Genomic DNA, 19,208 nt, shown 5'->3' with positions numbered 1-19,208 from the left:
TCTTGAAATGGTGACGATAACTGTACCTAAAAAGTATATAAATTTATAAATTAAATGTATGTCACATTGTAACATACTACCTTACTGAATAATTGAAAAAATGTACGGATATTTCTATTTTAATATCTTATTTTAATTTTGTGTACACATTAAAATTGGCAATTGGAGATAAGTAAAAATGAATAGGCTGTTACAAAAAATATTAATCTATTGTGGACGGGCATAGGTTTTAATTAGATTGTTGTAAAATGGTTGTAAATCGCTTGCAGATGAAACTTATCTTCAACTGTTGTTTTAAAACCGTCGCGTCCTGTGTGCTGGACCTTAATAAAAGTCTCAAGTGTGTCTCAAGTGGCATCTCAAGTGTGATTTCATTGTTACACGATTGAGGTGTCGTTTTATTGTTAGAATTCTACAGATTGTTTTATATTTCAAACCACAATTACTAAAAGATTATTAATAAATCAATCGGGTTGGCAATTACACGCTATTACTTCAGCAGAAAGATTATTAATAAATCAATCGGGTTGGCAATTACACGCTATTACTTCAGCAGAATTAATATACAATAAATATGTTACTTTTTTTGGGACCAAAGAAGTCTAAGTATCTTTGTTTGTCTTATATTTTTGAGTTTGTATTTAGTATTTGGCGGCTTTTTATTTTATTGTGAATAGTAGCGTGTTACATATTTGTTTATTTTTAAAATGGAAAAATTTCTTTTACATAAACCAACAAGATGAATGCAGGTAAATACAATATACAATATATTATTAATTTTATATTTCCGCTTTACCAAAAAAAATGTTCAAAAGAGTATGTATTAGCAAACGTTAAATCCGGTCCTGAGAAGTTTGGCAACACCTTTTTGTTTTGGCGCGCTATCTCTTCTCGTTGAATAGACCTTAGATATCAATTTAACTGTATATTTGTGTTATACAGATCAATCTTTTATTATATGTACTAACCTCTCTGCAAGGCTTGTGTGGATTTACAATTTGCACGGCCCTTCTTCTACTCACTAATACAGCTTGGGAGTCTCCCGCCCATGCTACATATAACATTTTCTCTTTCGGACGCAATAATGCAACAACGGCAGTAGTTCCACTAGAAAAGTGCTAAAAAATAAAAATAAAGTATTACTTGCAAATTTATAAAATAGGCAAATAAATGACACAAGAATATTTCTCAGAAAGAATATCCCAAATATTTACAGAGTATTAAAATACAACAACAATCAGTTTATAACGTTCTTCACCGTTTTCTGATTTCCAGCTTCTATTGGTCTCGGTCATTCAGAAGGTACTCTTCTATTCCTCTCTCTTTATATCCTTGTCGACTCCTTCTCTCCAACTTAATCTTGGTCTGCTTTTCTTTCGTCTTCCCTGCGGTGTCCAGTTTAATACTTTTTTCTATGCTATGTTTAACGCCCATGATTTCTTGAATTCTCCCGTTTCTTACTCTGCCTAATCTTGATTTACCGGCCGCTCTCCTCCAATAATCCATTTCTGTTGCTTCCAAAATCCTTATGGCTTTCTCCTTCAATGGCCATATTTCGCTTCAATATGTAACAATGCTTTTGACAATGCTATTATAGATTCTGTGTTTATTTTCTCTCGAAATTGTTTTATCCCAGAGTATGCTGTTCAATTACCGAATGGCTTGTCTTCCCTGGTTATATCTGTGTTTAATCTCTTCATCCAAATTGTCTTCATTAGTTACGTGTATGCCTAGATATTTATAAATTTTACAGTGATTTATTTGTTGTTGTTGCTCTTCCAAAATTAGATTTTGTTGCTCTAGGAGGAGAGCAACAAAATCTAATTTTGTAATAATACCTATACACATGTATTCTGTTTTTTTGATATTTACTTCTAAGCCCCATTTCTGATACAGCTGAATAGAAGTTTGCGTGTCATATATTCTAGATCTTCGCAGTCCTGAGCCAAAGCTATTTGATCGTCTGCAAAACATAGTGTGTACAATGTGGTGTCATTTAGAGGGATTCCAATACCACTACATTTCCTTTTCCATGTCTTCAGCGCTTGCTCCAACTAGATCTAAAACAAAGTACGGGACAGACAGCATCCTTGTTTGAGTTCTTTGTCTATCACAAACGTTTTGGATATATCTTGGCCTATCTTTATTTTATTTCGTATTTTTTTTATACAGTTCTTGCACTGCCTTTATTGATGTTTGTTTTTTTAAAGCTTTCCATAGTTTTGGTTGTGGTACACTGTCGTATGCTTTTCGAAGATCTACGTATAGGAGGTGTATTGCTTGGTTTCGTGCCGTTTTTTTTCTATAAGTTGGGTAATTGTAAAGAGATGGTCAACAGTCGATCTACCGGCTACAGAATATTTAATGTTTACTTAATCAGTTTTGATCGATCCATCATCGTCGTAGCCTTGCAAGCCCACGGAATTATTGCTCACGTCGATTCTTACGTCGTCTTCCACATTATCTTTCCATCTTTTTCTCGGTCTTCTTTTTCTTCAAGACCTTAGTAGAGTCCAATCGGTTTTTCTTCGAAGCATGTCTTTATGTTGTCTTCTCAGTATCAATCTGATCCATTCTAGGCGAAGTTATTTCATAGATATGACTATGTTTTCTCGCCTTAGTTCGTTTTCTATTTAGATATTACTTTAAGTCTTTTTTGGCGTCTCTTGTTATTTTGGGGGCTAGTTTTGGGCTCTTATTTTTTTCTTCTAGCTGTCTTCTTTTTATTTATCGTTGTTTGCATAGCAAACATAACAACTGGTCTAATTAAGATCCTGTACGAAATCATTTTTTGATTTTGCTGAATTTTTTGCTTCTCAGTAAATTTCTGTTCATACCGTAAAACTGATTTCCTTTTAAAATTCTTTCTTCTATTCTATCCATCCCACTTTTTCCGATTATTACTCCCAAGTATTTGAAGGTGAGTACAGTATCAAACGTATGCTTTGACGTGATCAGGTGTGTATCTGTTTTTATGCCTTTCGTCGCTATATTCACATACTTTGTTTTATTTTCATTTATCTGCAAACCTATTCTTTTTGCTTCCTTCTATAATTTTTCAAATGCTTTTATTAGTGCCGTCTTTATGTTTGCTATGATGGTCAGACCACCTGCGTTCGCTATTATTTTGAGTTGATTGGTAATATTATTTTTATTATCCAGTCTTGCCTTTCTGATTATCACTTCTATGATTAGGTTGAACATTGTCGGGGAAATAGCATCTCCTTGCTTGTCTCCTTTGTTTATTTTAATTTGTTCGGAAATTATTCAATTAAATTTAACTTTCGCATTGTTGGTCTTAAGCTTCACTATCAACATCTTCCTTAGTTTTTCTGAAAAAAAATCACATGGATTTCTCGATTATATTCTCTTGCTAATTGTATTATTTGTTCTATTGTATGTATGGCGTTAAATGCCGATTTGCCTGGTTTAAAACCATTCTGATAATCTCCCAAGATTCTTTCTGCGTGTGTATTTAGTCTAGTGTTTATTCTATTAGCTAGGCAATGTTAAGAATAGATACAGTCCTGTAGTTTTTGCAGTCTTCTTGGTCGCCCTTTTTATGAAACGGCACATAATTCCTCTGTTCTATTCATTATATTTTTATGCCTCTATTAAAAGAAATATTTTTATATGGTTCTCCATATTTTATTATCTCTACTACTATATCGTCCTCGTAATTTTTCTTGTAATTTCGGAGTTTTTTTATCTTTTTTTTTTGTATTTCATCTGTTGTGGAACTTTCAATTTCGTCGTTGACGTGAATTTCTAGTCTTTTTTGTAGAAGTGTAATTCTTTTTTGCAATGTTCCTCCCATATTCTGTTGATCTGTTTGGGTTCGAGTTCGATTTCTCCTTTTAGATTCTTGAATCCTTATTTTAGTGGGTCGTTTTTAGTCGCGTTAACTTTTTTGTAGAATTGTTTTAATTTATAATTTTGTGATTCTGATAATGTTTTTGTTAACCTTAATGGCACACATTTTTGTTCACACCAGTCTTTGTTCTTCTTTATTGATTTCTACTTCGCTACTATTTTGTTTGTTACTATAATTATTTTATCTTTTATTTCTTCCCATCTTTTATTACGTATGTTAGCTTGCTTGTTAGGTATTCTAGGTTTCTATTATCACCCATCTACTTTTCATACTTTCCCTTTACTTAGTTTCCCATTTAGTACATCGAGGTCCCATTTATCAGTGTTTATTTTGGCTTGATATCTTTTTGTCCAGTTAAGCTGGCTCATTTTGGTTATTATCAAAAAGTAATCTGTATCAGCGTTTTCTTCTTTCTATGATCGTGTGTCTAGTGTTTTTGAAGATCTTTTGTTGCTAAGACGTGGTTTATTGGAGTTTCATTGAATTCGGCTGAATGTTTCCATGTTGCTTTGTGTTTTTTTGGGTGTTTGCATTTTGTTGAAAGGAATATCATGTTTAGTAACGCAGCTAGTTGGCAAATTATGTGCCCATTATCGTTTATTTTCATATATATCGTTCCTTTCCCATTGCCCACTAGGCCTTAAGGTACTCATATTTGCTCTTTGCCTATATGTGTAGTGCATTTATATCACCTTATCTAATTAGCAAATTCTTTTTTTTTTTGGGATTTCGTTGCATACTTTCTTTAGCTTTTCGTAAAATTCATATTTTTCTTGTTGTTTATGTCTGAGTTGATACATATATATTTATTAATGTCACAGACTTATCGTTCAATTTAAACCTAAGGTTGGCCATTATTCCATTTATGGGGTTAAATTTGTTACATTATTTGAGAATTTTATATTTATGTAAAATCCTACTCAATTATCTCATTGTTTCTCTTCCCCGCAGTACAAAAATCTGTATTATTTCTTGGTTATTTCCCCAGCTTTTTCCCATCTTACTTTTTGTATAGCATTGGTGTATATTTTAGACTTGTTTAGTTCTCTTGCCACCTCTTCCATCTTATCAATCTTCAGTAGTGTTTTAATATTCCATGCTGCTATCTTAAAAGTATCATTTTTCTTTTATTTGCTGATTTGCAATGTAAATTTATTCGTTTCTTTTTTGTTACCTGGTCCGTCATATTTTGTATTGAAATCTTTGTTGTGCTATCGCCTATCGTTTTTTGGAACTAGCTGATCACTGCTTCTTTTTCCGTCTATTTGCTGAATTTGATTTTAACATTTTCCCCGCTTTTTTTCTTCTTTAGCAATTTTTTTTTTAGCAAGTTTTTTGTATTTTCAGTTCGTCTTAAGTTAGTTTAGGTTAGGTTAGGTTGGGTTAGGTTAGGTTAAGTCATCGTTTATAAATATTCGATGTTTTTGTAAGTCTTTTAGTTTGGTTTTGTTGTGTATGACCTTTGCTTTTTCTTGTCTGTGTTCCATTTTCATGAGGCACGTTTTGTGTTTAAATTTTACTGCTTCATCTATGTTTACGTAAATGCCCATTTCCTTCATCATAATGTCGGCAATGGCTTTCACAAGTTCTTTTTGTTATTTTATATCTATCGGTATCCTTGTATAATTACATTGTTGACTTTTTTCTCTTTCTTCGGCCACTTTAAGCTCATTTTTGACTCATTTGATTTACTGTAATATGTAACCATAATCAATGTATTTGAGTGTGATAATATTTAATGCAAAAACTGATGACGACACTAAGATTGGAATATAATCTTTTTTGAAGAAAATCACGACGAGGATACTACAGAGGACTAGAATATTTACGGAGCGTAGGCCCTAACTGTATAAAAGAAACTTAAAGTAACCACCAACATGATACAGCAATCAGATAAAATTAATAATAAGCGACGGGCTGACCAACACAAGCAAGTTAAAAAAGTATATTCAAAGTAATTCTAATGAAACATACCGCAAAACTATTCTCAATGCTCAATATTCACAGCTGATATCCATTGTCAAGGCGTTGGATTAGATAATTAATAGCACATTAGATTTCGAACGGTATATAATTTTATCCGACTCACAATCCGTCCTACTCGCATTAAGACACTTGTCTAAACACATATATACCAATAAACTAATTATAGATGCGCTTGAAAAGCTAAAGGTCCTAAGTTATTAAGCAAGAGTTGTTAGCTTTGTGTGGGTAGAAGGTCACTCAAATATTTCGGGCAATGAAAAAGTAAACCATTTGGCTAAAGACGCTACTTTAGTGGATATAGAACTTAACTCAATTAGGAAATTGAGTGACAATCCTTTACTAACAGTAGTAAAAATACATACTGCAGTATATATCTAACTCTTCCATCTACACGCACTCAAACGAGAGAAGCTCCATCTCTCGAAAAATTTATACTATGTACGTTAGATGCCTTTTTGGACATGCTACAATAAACCCATACCTGTACAAAACCCTACGATGACCTTAAACACTTTATGTTTCAATGGGTATATTCAAGAAGCCATAAAATTTTTATTTCAAGCCATCTCTCAACAAAAAATCATACTGCCGCAGAACGTTGTTTCACTTCTCTATTTAGGTAGTCGAAATCCAACTATTAGGTCGATTTTATGGGAGTTTTTCAAACGTACCAAGCGGAAAATTTAAACTGCCTTTTCCAAGCACTGGTGTGTGAATGCTGTATGGTAGGACTTTAGTTTTAGTATTTCCTACTCTCTTTCCTTTCATATTATTTGCCTTAACCGTTGCCTGTACTGTTTGTTTAAAAAAAGTCGCTATGAACGGTAGCGTAGCGTGAAACGGTCGTTTTCGCACAGTCACCAATAGGGTTTTCAATGGGAAGGTTAGCAAATTGAGTGAATGAACAAAATAGGAAATTGTCAGATATTAATTTAAAGGAAGTATAAAAGTTGATTGTTTTTACTTATTCAACACATTGTCTGGTTAAATAGGTTTTGAACCCAAGGCCAACAAAAAACGCAAAACTACGGTATGACGTATAAAATACGTATGTAGGGATTAGGACTGGGATTATATACATGTTTTGATGTATTTATAGAAATTTTTAGAGCTTCCCTTTGTGAAGTAACCCAACACATTAAGCAATATTTTTGAAAATAGAAAGATACTTACTTCAACTTTGCACTTATCAATAAATAAAGCATCTGTTTTACAAAAGGCATCTAGCAAGGCTTGTTTCGGATTTGAAGCAAAACATTTGTTTTCGGCAAGGAACTGATGCAAATGAGCTGAGCTATAGGCAGCAGCATCGTGGCCCGCGTGACCATCGAATACTGCGTAGTAACTGGACGGACTTGCTTCCTAAAACATACAAATTTTATTAATAATGAGTAAACACGAATTGGAAATGTTTTAAATATTATAAAGTACAAATTTTGTATTTCTCTGAAGTACAGAAAAGCTCGCCATTGTCGCCATGTTTTGTGTTGCATGTGAGTTAAATTTTATTGCATAAATTTGCTTAATCTAATGTAATTTGAACCTTTCGGGTAAATAGAATCTACTAAAGCATGAGATCCATGGTTCAAACCCGGAACTCATCAAAAATTTTAATTTTAAACGTAGCAGTTTATCTAGCTTATATCAATTCTTAAATCAAGAGGAATAAAGACAATATTTATCCCCCAACAAAAACTTTCATCTCTTGTCTAATCAATCAAAGACACGATTCCAAATGAACAACACGGAGTTTATAAAATTCCTTGTGCAGACTGCCCCCGATCTTATATAGGCCAAACAAATCGTAGAATCCAAAATAGGATTTATGAACATTCCATTTCTGTTCGCAATTCCGATTCAATTTCAGCTTTAGGTCAACACCATCTTCATACAGGTCACAAAATTGGTTTTGAAAACTCCAGACACATAGCCCCCATGCGCTTCTATAAACCAATAATTATCCGAGAAGCCATAGAAATTGAAAAAAAAAAAGCCAAATTGTCTCAATAAAAGAGATGACGGCATCCGGTCACCTTCGACATGGAGACCTCTCATAAAGAAAATATCGTCCGCTCCACCCTCCAATCGAAATTCCGCCGTCAGAAATATTCGCGCCAACTCCCCGCCAACCTCCACTCAAACCACGTCACCATCGACGGTATAAATTAATCTTCCGCTGTTTCCAGTAGCAATAGTACATTCATTAGTGATCAGTGTAGTAGTGTCTGTGAGGGAAAACGGAATCTTCAGAATTCGATATAACAACGAGCTCTATCAACTGTATAAGGAAACACCCCTGTCAGACTTCATTAGAATACAAAGATTGCAATGGGCCGGACATGTGATACGAATGGGAGAGGATAGGCTACCAAAACGAGCACTGAACGCCAGAATGCAGGGAAAGAGACCAGTTGGAAAGCCAAGAAAGCGCTGGGAAGACACAGTAAGCAGCGACGCACAAGCACTTTTAGGAGTCCGTGTATGGAGAAGAGCAGCCACAGACAGACAAGGGTGGAGGCAAAAAATAAAGGAGGCCAAGGCTCATTTTGGGCTGTAGTGCCGTAGAAGAAGAGAGAAGTAGTAGTGTCTGGGGGCTCAAAAGGCTGAGACCTGGGAAGCCCTGAAAAAGACATCAGAGAGGTTGTCGAAAGCTTGGCGCAGTGATAATCGACGGGGTTCAACCCGGAAGACTGTTGAGTGTAATATTATTTCTTGTAATAGTACTCAACAATCTACGGCAATGGTGATCGCCGTCTCTATGTGGTTGTAAGTCTACTAAGTCGACTTGACATCTAGAGTTAAATTCGGAACTTATCATTGGTTTTTACACCAATACCTTTTTTCGGAGCACTTGTTCCATTTGACACTGTTTACAAAAATTTGAATATAACATTACAACTTTATAAGTAATATTTTCGTATTTAACTTGTAATTCTTTAGGCTTTCGTGTTCTTCCTGCATATCCTGTTCTTACGTAAGTTGCGAAAAGTATATCAAGCAACTTTTCATTTGTAACACAATACTGGATATTGATTTCTCCTGGTTTTAACGGCACAATTAACTAGTCTTCATTATTAACCTTTAAAATGTAAAAAACTTTTTAAACGTCCGTAAGCCAAAGGTGTACTGCACTCATTTTTAGTATAATTCACTTCCACCAATATTTTAGAGTATCTTTCTTAAGAAACATAGAAACACTTGTCTTCTCGTTTACTTTCAATTAGGGCATGCCATTTTTGAAAAAACTGATCACGATTTACTTCAGTAGCCACGCGCTTCTAAACCTTGCGTAAGACTGACTTTAGCTAACCAGAAATAAAACACTCCACCCATAAATCGTCAAAAACCAGTTAAAAATCATTTGCGTTTCTCGACATACGCCGCGCCGGTAATACTCCGAAACTATATCAAAATTTATAAATGTTCGGTCTTCACAAAGGCATTTGTGGCGGCATTCACCGGCGTTGAATGTCGAAACATACCAATTTCGGACTTTTACAGTAACAATTATACTAATATCTGGGTGTAAAGCTAGTTCGCGTCCGTAGTAGAATACTACACGTGCACTCTGGGTAATGTTAAATGAACTAGCACAATAGGCAGCCAGACAATCTAGAATCTCTAGATCTCCTGGCAAGAACACATCACGAATATAAAATATGCCAATTCGGACCAAGCATCCGAATCTGCCCTTTAAATATAGAAGGTATTAGTGTAGAAGTAAATGTGAGTACCGTCAAAAGGTACTCATTGAAAATAATATCGACGAGGTCGCAATTCAGGAAACCCATGTAGAAAACGAAGAACAAATTCTCGCTAGACGAAGAATTCACAGCTATGATTTATTGGGTGCAACTTACCATCCAGCTTATGGAGTGGCAACCTATGTTCGAAACAAAATAGGAAATGCACACATATGTTCTACATCAGACATAAATAACATTCATACGGTTACTATACAAATTGACGAAATTATTGTCAGCAATATGTGTAAACCTCCGGCAGTCCTGTGGCCTTCGCATGTTATTCACGCCCACCCACACCTCTCAGTTTATGTTGGAGACTTCAACAGTCATCATAAACTCTGGAAGTATAGGCACAGTGATCAAAAAGGTGAGGCTCTGCTAAACTGGAGCGAAGAGGCTGACACTTATTTAGTGTCACGTTTTGTTTCCACAAATAAAAACAATCAATCACTGGCAGCTTCACGTACAATACTCCCAGATTTTCCACATAGCCTACATAAACCACTTGCAATAGAAGTTGGCATCAAAATACCAATAATATCATCTTTTCCTCGACCTAGGTTGAACTTTTAAAAAGCAGACTGGGCGACTTTTACTGAGAGATTGGACAAATGTCTATGATGGACAACCCCAACACGTGCAAACTAAATGAGATTTGTTGGCGCGGTTATCTCTACAGCGAAGAAAACTATACCCAGAGGATATCGTAAAGAGTATGTCCAAAAATGGGATGAAAAATGTGAGAAATTGTATCAAGAATACAATGAAAGCCAAGACCGAGGAATTGCGGACGAACTACTGCACAGTTTGCTGTGGAAACTGCGGAAAAATTAGACTTTAGTACATCAAGCAGAAGAGCATAGTCTTTACTTAGAAAACTGGGTAGTAGCAGACTCCCAACTAGAGAAAAAGTACCAATAGCTCCCAACAGAGTGGTTTCCTAGAGATCGTGACCACACCACCAAAGTAAAACAAGAACTAAAAATACTAAAGTCTGCATGCCCGCCTACATCTGAATACTGTGACGAGTTTACTCCAGAAGAAATTATTTCAGCAATATCCGAAATTACGTCTGGAAAGGCACCCGGTTCCGATACAATTCATCCAGAATTTTTACTCCATTGTGGCAAAAATGCTAGGAAATGGCTGGCTAATTTTTATACAGATATGTTACAATCAGGAGAAATCACCCATTCACTAAAAAAGGTCTCCATTATAGCCATATTAAAACCAGGAGGGGCAAATGATCAGCCCCAAAACTACCGCCCGATTGCACTGCTGAGCTGTGTCTATAAACTGTTGGAACGCTTAATCTACAACAGAATATGTTATGGGAGAAAACTTTCGCAAATGGCTAAATGCAACGAAAACCGCAGTGTACTGTTTTCATCTGAATAATGCCCAAGCCAACAAAAAACTCTCCGTTCACTTTGAAAACAGACTGGTCACTCATAACTCAACACCAAAATATCTTGGAGTGACTCTGGACAGAATATTCAGTTTTAAAGAACACCTACAAAGAACGGCAGCAAAACTTAAAACGCGAAATAATATAGTCCAAAAGCTATGTGGCACCACATGGGGATCCTCAGCCTCCGTACTCAGATCATCCACTCTCTGACTTGTATACTCGGCGGCTGAATATGCTTCCCCGGTATGGCTCAATAGCAAACAAACAAAGATTATGGACACAAAAATTAAACCAGATAATGCGAATGATCTCAGGTACAATTAGACCCACACCGAACGATTGGCTTCCCATTCTCAGACACATTCCACCGCCGAAACTGCGAAGTCATTCTCTTCTCAGAGAATATCGATAAATCGAGGCTAACCATCAACTACCCATACACCATGATAAGCTTGATATCGAAATAAACAGACTGCGCTCCAGATATCCTCCATTGTTAAGAGCCAACTCCTTACATCAGGAACATTTCAACCTCACCAACGCTTGGAAAAGACAACGGGAGAGTGACTCACCACAGGAAGCACACCAAATGGCCTGTATCGATCAGAAACCGCCAGGATTTGAACTGACCCGCTATACATGGACAACGCTAAACTGAATAAGAACAAGCAGCGGTAGATGTGCTGACAGCTTATATAGATGGGGAGAAGTCCTTACTCCTGAGTATGTATGTGGTGCGCAACAACAGACCGTCCGCCACATTGTTGAAGAATGCCCCCGAAGGCGATTCCCTGGAGTTTTCAATGAGTTCCTGACAGGGACCGAAAATGTTTTAAATTATATTAATAATGTTCGTTTGTTATACTTCTTGTAACGTTTTATATTGATTTCTAATTATGTGTTCTTCTTGTATGCCATTTACAGCTGTTATTCTTAAAACGATAAATAGTCATATTGACTGTCCTTACCTTCTGAATAAAATCAGATATAATGCACCTCCATTATTGTATTGATTAACTGTATGTATATATTTTTGGCATGTATTTTAGTAAAATGTCTGTTATTTTTATTTGTTATTTTGCATCATTCTATATATGACGCACTATTTACGATCATAATTTTTAATTTACTATTTTTAATAGAATTCCTCGCATTGCGCCATTCCATATAATATAATACACTATAACATTAATCTATTTCTGATCAAAATAAGTATGGAGAAATCTTTCCTTGCATTCAGCTCATTGTTAAAAATACTATGTACATATTACGTTAGTCAACAATAACTCTCTCTAGAAAATAATAAGATTTATTTATATTCATGTTTATGTTCGTAGTTAAACGATTTCACGTTATTTTTATGTCGCAAGAACAGTTTCGGGAAAAACAATTACTAGTTGAGGTATGTGGTATTTTGAATAATGTTTCAACGTCGATAAGAATGTCCATTAAAAGATTTTCTCAAATATTGACATTTGTTTCCTTAACAGTATATTTACTAAAATGTTTTATACATAGTTACATTTAACAAAAATAAATTAATTCATGAATGTATAAAACTGCGAAATTATGTTAAAATGAAACAAATTATATTATATATTATTACCCCTATATGAGGGAGGTTTTAGGGGGAAGCCCAATGGTAAAAGTGGTAAATCTTTGTGCATCTTTCTTGGAGTCCCAAAATTGATATTTTCGGCAAAATTCAGCTTGTTCAAACAACTTAACACCTTGACTGGGTTACATATCCCCGGCGGTATGTATCTTGTATTACTTCTGTGCTAAGCTCAAATTCGGTGACCGACATATGTATGCGAAGTACGTATCTTAGTTATTTTTCGTAATAGATTTTTGTTTTCAGTAGCCAGCTATATAATTTTAAATTCTGCAACCAACTATACAGATATTAAAGTACATATCCCCGGCGATATGTAACGCACCAGAAGAATATTTTATTCTTGTGGTGCGTTACATATCTCGGGATATATGTACAAGCGTGTCTATAGGCATGTTTGGAGGGGATTACAGTATTGTTGTTCTTAGACCCGTACGTTTAGTTGTGATTTACTCTTTGCCATGGAAGGTTATAGAGCGCGAAAAATATTAGAATTATCGCGGAGAAGTGTAGTTAATGACGATCAAGCTGATTTGGAAGGCCAAGGATCTTCATCAGATTTTCAACCCAGAATTGACAAATTGTTAGCACCATCGCGAACAAATGAAGCCGAACAGTTTAATTTAGAACGTATATTCATCAGATTTTGATCCTTTTGATAGTGACGATTCTGTATTAGATCGTATTTTTGATCAACAATGCGTTTTCTGACGAACAAGAACAAGCTATTTGTATACAATCAGAGACTGATGAGAGCTCGGAGTCTGATAATGAGGATGAAATTACACATATTTCGGAGAATATTTCTAGTGTTTGAAAAATACAACAATTACCCCTTATTCGTTTGAGATGTATATTGAGAATTCTAAAATTAATGATAACATAGATCTAACCGAAATTACAGGCCCTGCTGATATTTTGAAATATTTCATAAACAATGAAGTTCTCGACATTATTGTCACATAAACTAATCGTTATGCCACTCAACAAATAAACAAGGGACATGCCGAGAAGTCAAGAGGTAAAAGTTGGAGTGATACAGATATAAATAAAATTCGTAAGTTTTTCGCTATTCTTATTGTTATGGGGATTACAAAGCTGCCATTCATAAACTCTTATTGGTCAAAAGATAAAATGTTCCATAACGAGTTTATAACCTCAACAATGCGTCGTGACAGATTCTTGCTACTTTTAAAATTCATACATTTTGACAATAATGAGGATGCACCACCTGGTGATAGACTAAGCAAAATTCGAAACATATTAAACATTTTAGTAAAAGAATATAATAATATTCTAAACGCTGGAAGGGTACTAACTATTGATGAGTCAATGGTGCCTTTCAGGGGTAGACTACATTTTAGGCAATACATCTCATAAATATGGAGTCAAACTATACAAACTATGTTCTCCAAATGGATATACATACTTTTAATATAAATGTGTATGCTGGAAAGGGAGATACAACTGCACCACAATGTCATTCGCATGCGATAGTAAAAGAACTTTTCAAAATAGTTGAGCCAAAAGAGGGGAGGACCATTTATGGAGAAAATTTTTACTCAAGCATACCGCTAGTCGAAGATTTATATAAGGAAAAAATGATTTATTATGGAACGTTGAGGAATATAAAAAGAAATATGTCAAAAGCTAAAAAAGATAAAGACTGGTCGTTTGAGAAACGACCAGTCTTAATGACATCTAGTGATCCTAGTCATGATGTGACATTAACTGCTACTGGTAATGCAGCATATTTTATTGATAATAAGTACCTTACAATTTTTACTATTTTAGGAAAACGTAATAGACAAGGTGATGAAATTTCGAAACCACAGTGCGTCATCGACTATAACAAAGCTAAAAAAGGGGTAGATTTTAGTGATCAAATGTCTTCTTACCATACATCAGTTAGAAAATCTCTGAAGTGGTATAGGTATATACATAATTTGTCAAATTGTTCAGTATTTTACATTGCTAATTTATTGTAGAAAAGTCATGTTTGTATTAATTTTGGGTACATCATTAGTTAATGCATGGGTGGTCTACAATATGGTTGCCCAAACTACGATTGGAATTTTGTAATTCAGGAAACAATTAGCTGAAAATCTTGCAGTATCTGATGAAATAGTACAACGCCCTGTAGATGGTATGAGAAAAAAGGGTTCATACGTTTGTAAAACCTGATGGTACAGGTCGAAAAAGGAGGAAACCATGTAAAAGATGTTACCAAACACTACGAACAACTTTAGACGGCAGAGAAGCTGCCAAAAAAATTCGCCGTGTAACAAGTTTTTGTAATAATTGTCCAAATATGCCTGGATTTTACTTATCTTGTTTTAATAAACACCATGAGTAACTTTTTCTTAGAATAGTTAGGTATAACTAAATCATATTTCGTTTGTTATTATTTTCTTGTGATACACGTTTATTTTGATATGTATTGAGCTACGAAGCAAGCAGAATAAAGTTAATTTATTTTGGTTCCATAATTTATTATTTTCGTTTGATAAAATTAGATACTTTTGCTCAGAGATGTCAAAATTTGTCACTTTACTTACATATCCCCGGGCACTTGTCACACACAAAACTTAAGTGTACTTACATATCACCGGCGATATGTAACGCAGAGAAGTACAAAGTACAGATTTTTCGTTACGCAGTCAAGGTGTTAAATGTGTGGTATATAAAAAAATTTTACCAATTCTGTAATAAACAGACATAAAATTTTATTAACACACATATAGTAATAACGCGCTATAAGAAGTATTCACTTCTGTTTTTTCTTTTTTTTTTATTCTTTTCAAGAATAGGAGTTACTAACGCGCTCTCTAGGAGTTACAGGTTCTCCCTAGAGAACCTATAACTCCTAGAGAGCGCGTCCCCAGATGGCGGATAGGGTAATGCCTGACCCGGTTTACCGGTGGGTAGGAAGGAAATAAAATACCTCCCGTGGACCAACTGATAATTCACCGAATAATTGCCGGTATAAGCAATCCCCTCTTACTGACCAACGGCTTCGGGCGGACGAGTTGGTAGGAGGTAGGGCACTCTTGTCCTGGGGCTGAGAAACCGGCCCCAAAGGCGGAAGAATCAGTGGTTTGGTCAACGGCATAAGAACGTAGAAGGCAACGAGAAACCACTATGTTAAAGATCCCTATGGATATCTCTAGTACAATCAAGATCCGGCAAGAGAGGTGATTCCCATGACCACAGGGCCTCCCGGGTCATTAATATGCAAAATCCCTGTAAAATGTCCAATAACACACCTATAAGAAAAATCCACACGAATTCTCTGAAGAGAATACCCACTTGGAACGTTAGGACTATGGCTCAATCATGAAAAATCCAATTCGCAATCAAAGAAATGGAACGCATGAAAATAGCAATAATGGGCACAAGCGAAATGAGGTGGCCTCACTCAAGTTATTGTGACATAGAAAAATACAGAGTACATTCTTCATCACACATAAAAGTATAGCCAAACATGTCAACAACTTCATACCAGTGAACGATAGAATCCTCTTGTTACAAATAAATACGTCACCGATGAACTCTAACATTATACAAGTCTATGCACCCACAGCAGATCACAGTGATGAGGAAATATCAGAATTTTATAAACAAATAAGCAACCTTATAAGAAATATACCGAGACATGAACTCCTTATAGTTATGGGAGATTTCAATCAATTTCAATGGGAGAAAATGACTTAATGGTGCTAAACACATTTTACAAACTACCACCTAGACGTCTGTATACGTGGAAATGTATATGAACTGAAATGTAATGAAGTAAAAGAAATAGCCAGCAAAACAATAAATAGAAAATTCAAAGAAATCGATAAACAACGGAAAGCACAGGAGAGAAGATAGAATCCCTTAATAAAACGATAGACTACATTAAAGACAATTTTATGAAGAACGAAGAAGGTAAGAGTAAGACATGGATGGCGACAGAGATTCTGCAGCTGATGGAAGAAAGAAGGAACAACAAGAACAATAACTCTATGTATAAAACATTACAATGAGATATACAGGATTAAGATCACAGAAGCCAAACAGAAAGAACTGGAAAAAAAATGCCAAGAAATCGAAATTCTACAAAGTAAATACGACGACTTCAACGTGCATAAAAAGGTAAGAGAAATTACAGGCAAATGTAAAAACAGAAGAGTAAGTGAACTTGTTAATGACAACAGAGAGGTAATCGTGGACATTGAGAGTATTGATAATACTTGGAAAAATTACATACGAAATTTATTTTTTGATGAGAGGGAGAACCAGTCCCCAATACCTGCGGAAACAGGACCGCCTATACTCGTGGCAGAAATAAGAGCAGCCATAATATCACTAAAAGAAGGGAGAGCTCCAGCACCAGACGGAGTACAGTCTAAATTTCTTAAACTTCTTGATAATGAATCTTTAAGAATACTATGTAAAATCTTCAATAATATCTATGACACAGGCAATATTCCAAAGATTGGCTAGTTTCAGAGTTTATTACGTTACTAAAGAAACATGGAGCGAAAAAGTGCGGAGAATATAGGCTAATAAGTCTAATGAGCGATACACTAAAACTTTTTCTTAAAATTATACATCGCAGAATATACAAGCTATGCGAAGAAAGAATACAAGACACACAGTTTGGATTCATGAAAGGCGTAGGTACGAGAGATGCACTGTTTAGTCTACAGGTATTATTCCAAAGATGCAGAGATATGACCTGCGATATCTACACCTGCTTTGTGGACTACCAAAAAGCATTTGACATAGTTCAACACCGAAAAATGATGGATGTTCTAACAAAAGCCCAAATAGATGATAAAGACCGGCGTATAATACAAAATTTATACTTGAACCAATCAGCCACAATAAGAACAAATCTTGGAGATAAACCGACGGAAGCGATCCAGATTCTGCGAGACGTTAGACAAGGATGTATACTTTCACCTACATTATTCAACCTATATTCAGAGAAAATATTTAGCAAAGCCTTGGAAAATTGCGAACATGGAATCCTTTTAAATGGAGAACACCTAAACAACACCAGCTATGCAGATGGCATCGTTATTTTTGCAGACGGTTTAAACAGTTTACAGCAACTAATAAACAAAGTTAATTAAGTAAGTGAAAGATTTGGACTACAAATAAACATATCAAAAATTAAATTTATGGTCATCAGCAAAAATAAAATTAGAGACGTCCAACTGCTTATCAAGAATACACCAGTGGACCGAGTAAAACAGTTTACCTATCTTGGAACAATAGTAAACGAACAATGGGATCACTCACAAGAAGTAAAATGTAGAATGGAGGAGGCTAGGAGTGCATTCAGCAACATGGCCAAACTCTTTAAAAGCCACAAACTTAGTCTGGAGATAAAAGTAAGGCTCCTACGACATCCTTCAAGGCAAACGGTTCTCCACAACAACAACTAACCTATTTAAAGCATCAGTTAATAAAATAATTATAGCCAAAGTGATCGCCAATATTCGAAACGAATAGGCACCAAAAGAAGAAGAATTCTTCTCAAGGAGAGAAATTTTTTAAAATATTCTTACCTGAATGTTGAACATCGTATTTAAATCATGTACAACTACGTGTCGATCTTCCATCCGTCGGCGTGTGTTTTTGATGGCACACACGCTAGTGATGCAATATGGGGTCCCTGTGTCCGGCGAGGGCAGTGAGCATAACATACTATTGTCCAGGTACCTTAAACAAACCTCATTGGTTTTGGCCATCACAGTCTGCATAAGTTTAAGGGGTTCATAAGCTAAAATTATTACAAAAACATACATAAGTATATGAAAATGTAACATACAAATTAATTGTTTATATATATATATATATATACATATATATATATATATATATATATATATATATATATATATATATATATATATATATATATATATATATGAGCGACCTATTCTCTATCTAGTCAACCAATAACATCAATTTTTTGAGATAGAATTCCCCTTATTTTCTCCATTATATTTTATCCTGGGCTATTTTCATCCATCTCGGTCAAGTATATTGTTTTGTATCATCTGACCATCTAACTTGTGATCGTCCTCTTGTATTTCCATAGTCTTCAATGTATAATTAATTTGTTCCACCTGTCGTCTATCTGTTTCAGGATATGGCCAGCAAATTTGCAGTTAAATTTTGTTACTTAAGTTAAAAAAGCTCTTTTTTTTCTACCTAATAGTTTGATATTCAATACTTATTTATTTTCTAGGGATCTTTGTGATTTCGCTATCTTTTTTATGTTGTCCATGGTAAACTACATTTCGGGGAGTCGCAAGTGAGAACCAGTAGTATACACTGATTAACGAAAATTATTTTTAGATACTGACGGTTTTTTTATTTTTTAGTACATAAGAAAATTTACTAAATGCTGCCCAAGCTAGTGCTCTCCTTCTTTTTAGTTTCTGGGTTCGATTTTATTAACTTAGTTTGGTAATTTGCCTTAAGTATCTATAGTAAATCTATATGTATTCAGTTACTTGTTCTATTTTTGGGTTATTCTACAGTGATTTTGTCACCGTTCATCGTTAGTCCTATTTT

General features: G+C 35.0%; 1 protein-coding gene across 1 annotated transcript in view; it reads right to left on the bottom strand.

Moving 5' to 3' along the window:
* Nucleotides 1-19,208, bottom strand: part of LOC140436744 (uncharacterized) — an 808,356-nt gene that overhangs the window by 684,362 nt on the left and 104,786 nt on the right. Inside the window, exons 3-5 of the mRNA XM_072525808.1 lie at nucleotides 18,194-18,408; nucleotides 7,034-7,222; nucleotides 969-1,118 (exon numbers count right to left, since the gene is read on the bottom strand). Coding sequence (XP_072381909.1) covers nucleotides 969-1,118; nucleotides 7,034-7,222; nucleotides 18,194-18,408 — 554 coding nt within the window. The remainder of the gene's footprint in view (nucleotides 1-968; nucleotides 1,119-7,033; nucleotides 7,223-18,193; nucleotides 18,409-19,208) is intronic.

The sequence above is a fragment of the Diabrotica undecimpunctata genome, chromosome 3, assembly GCF_040954645.1.
Source record: "Diabrotica undecimpunctata isolate CICGRU chromosome 3, icDiaUnde3, whole genome shotgun sequence".
NCBI lineage: Eukaryota > Metazoa > Arthropoda > Insecta > Coleoptera > Chrysomelidae > Diabrotica > Diabrotica undecimpunctata.
This window is presented reverse-complemented; position numbering and strand designations above follow the sequence as displayed.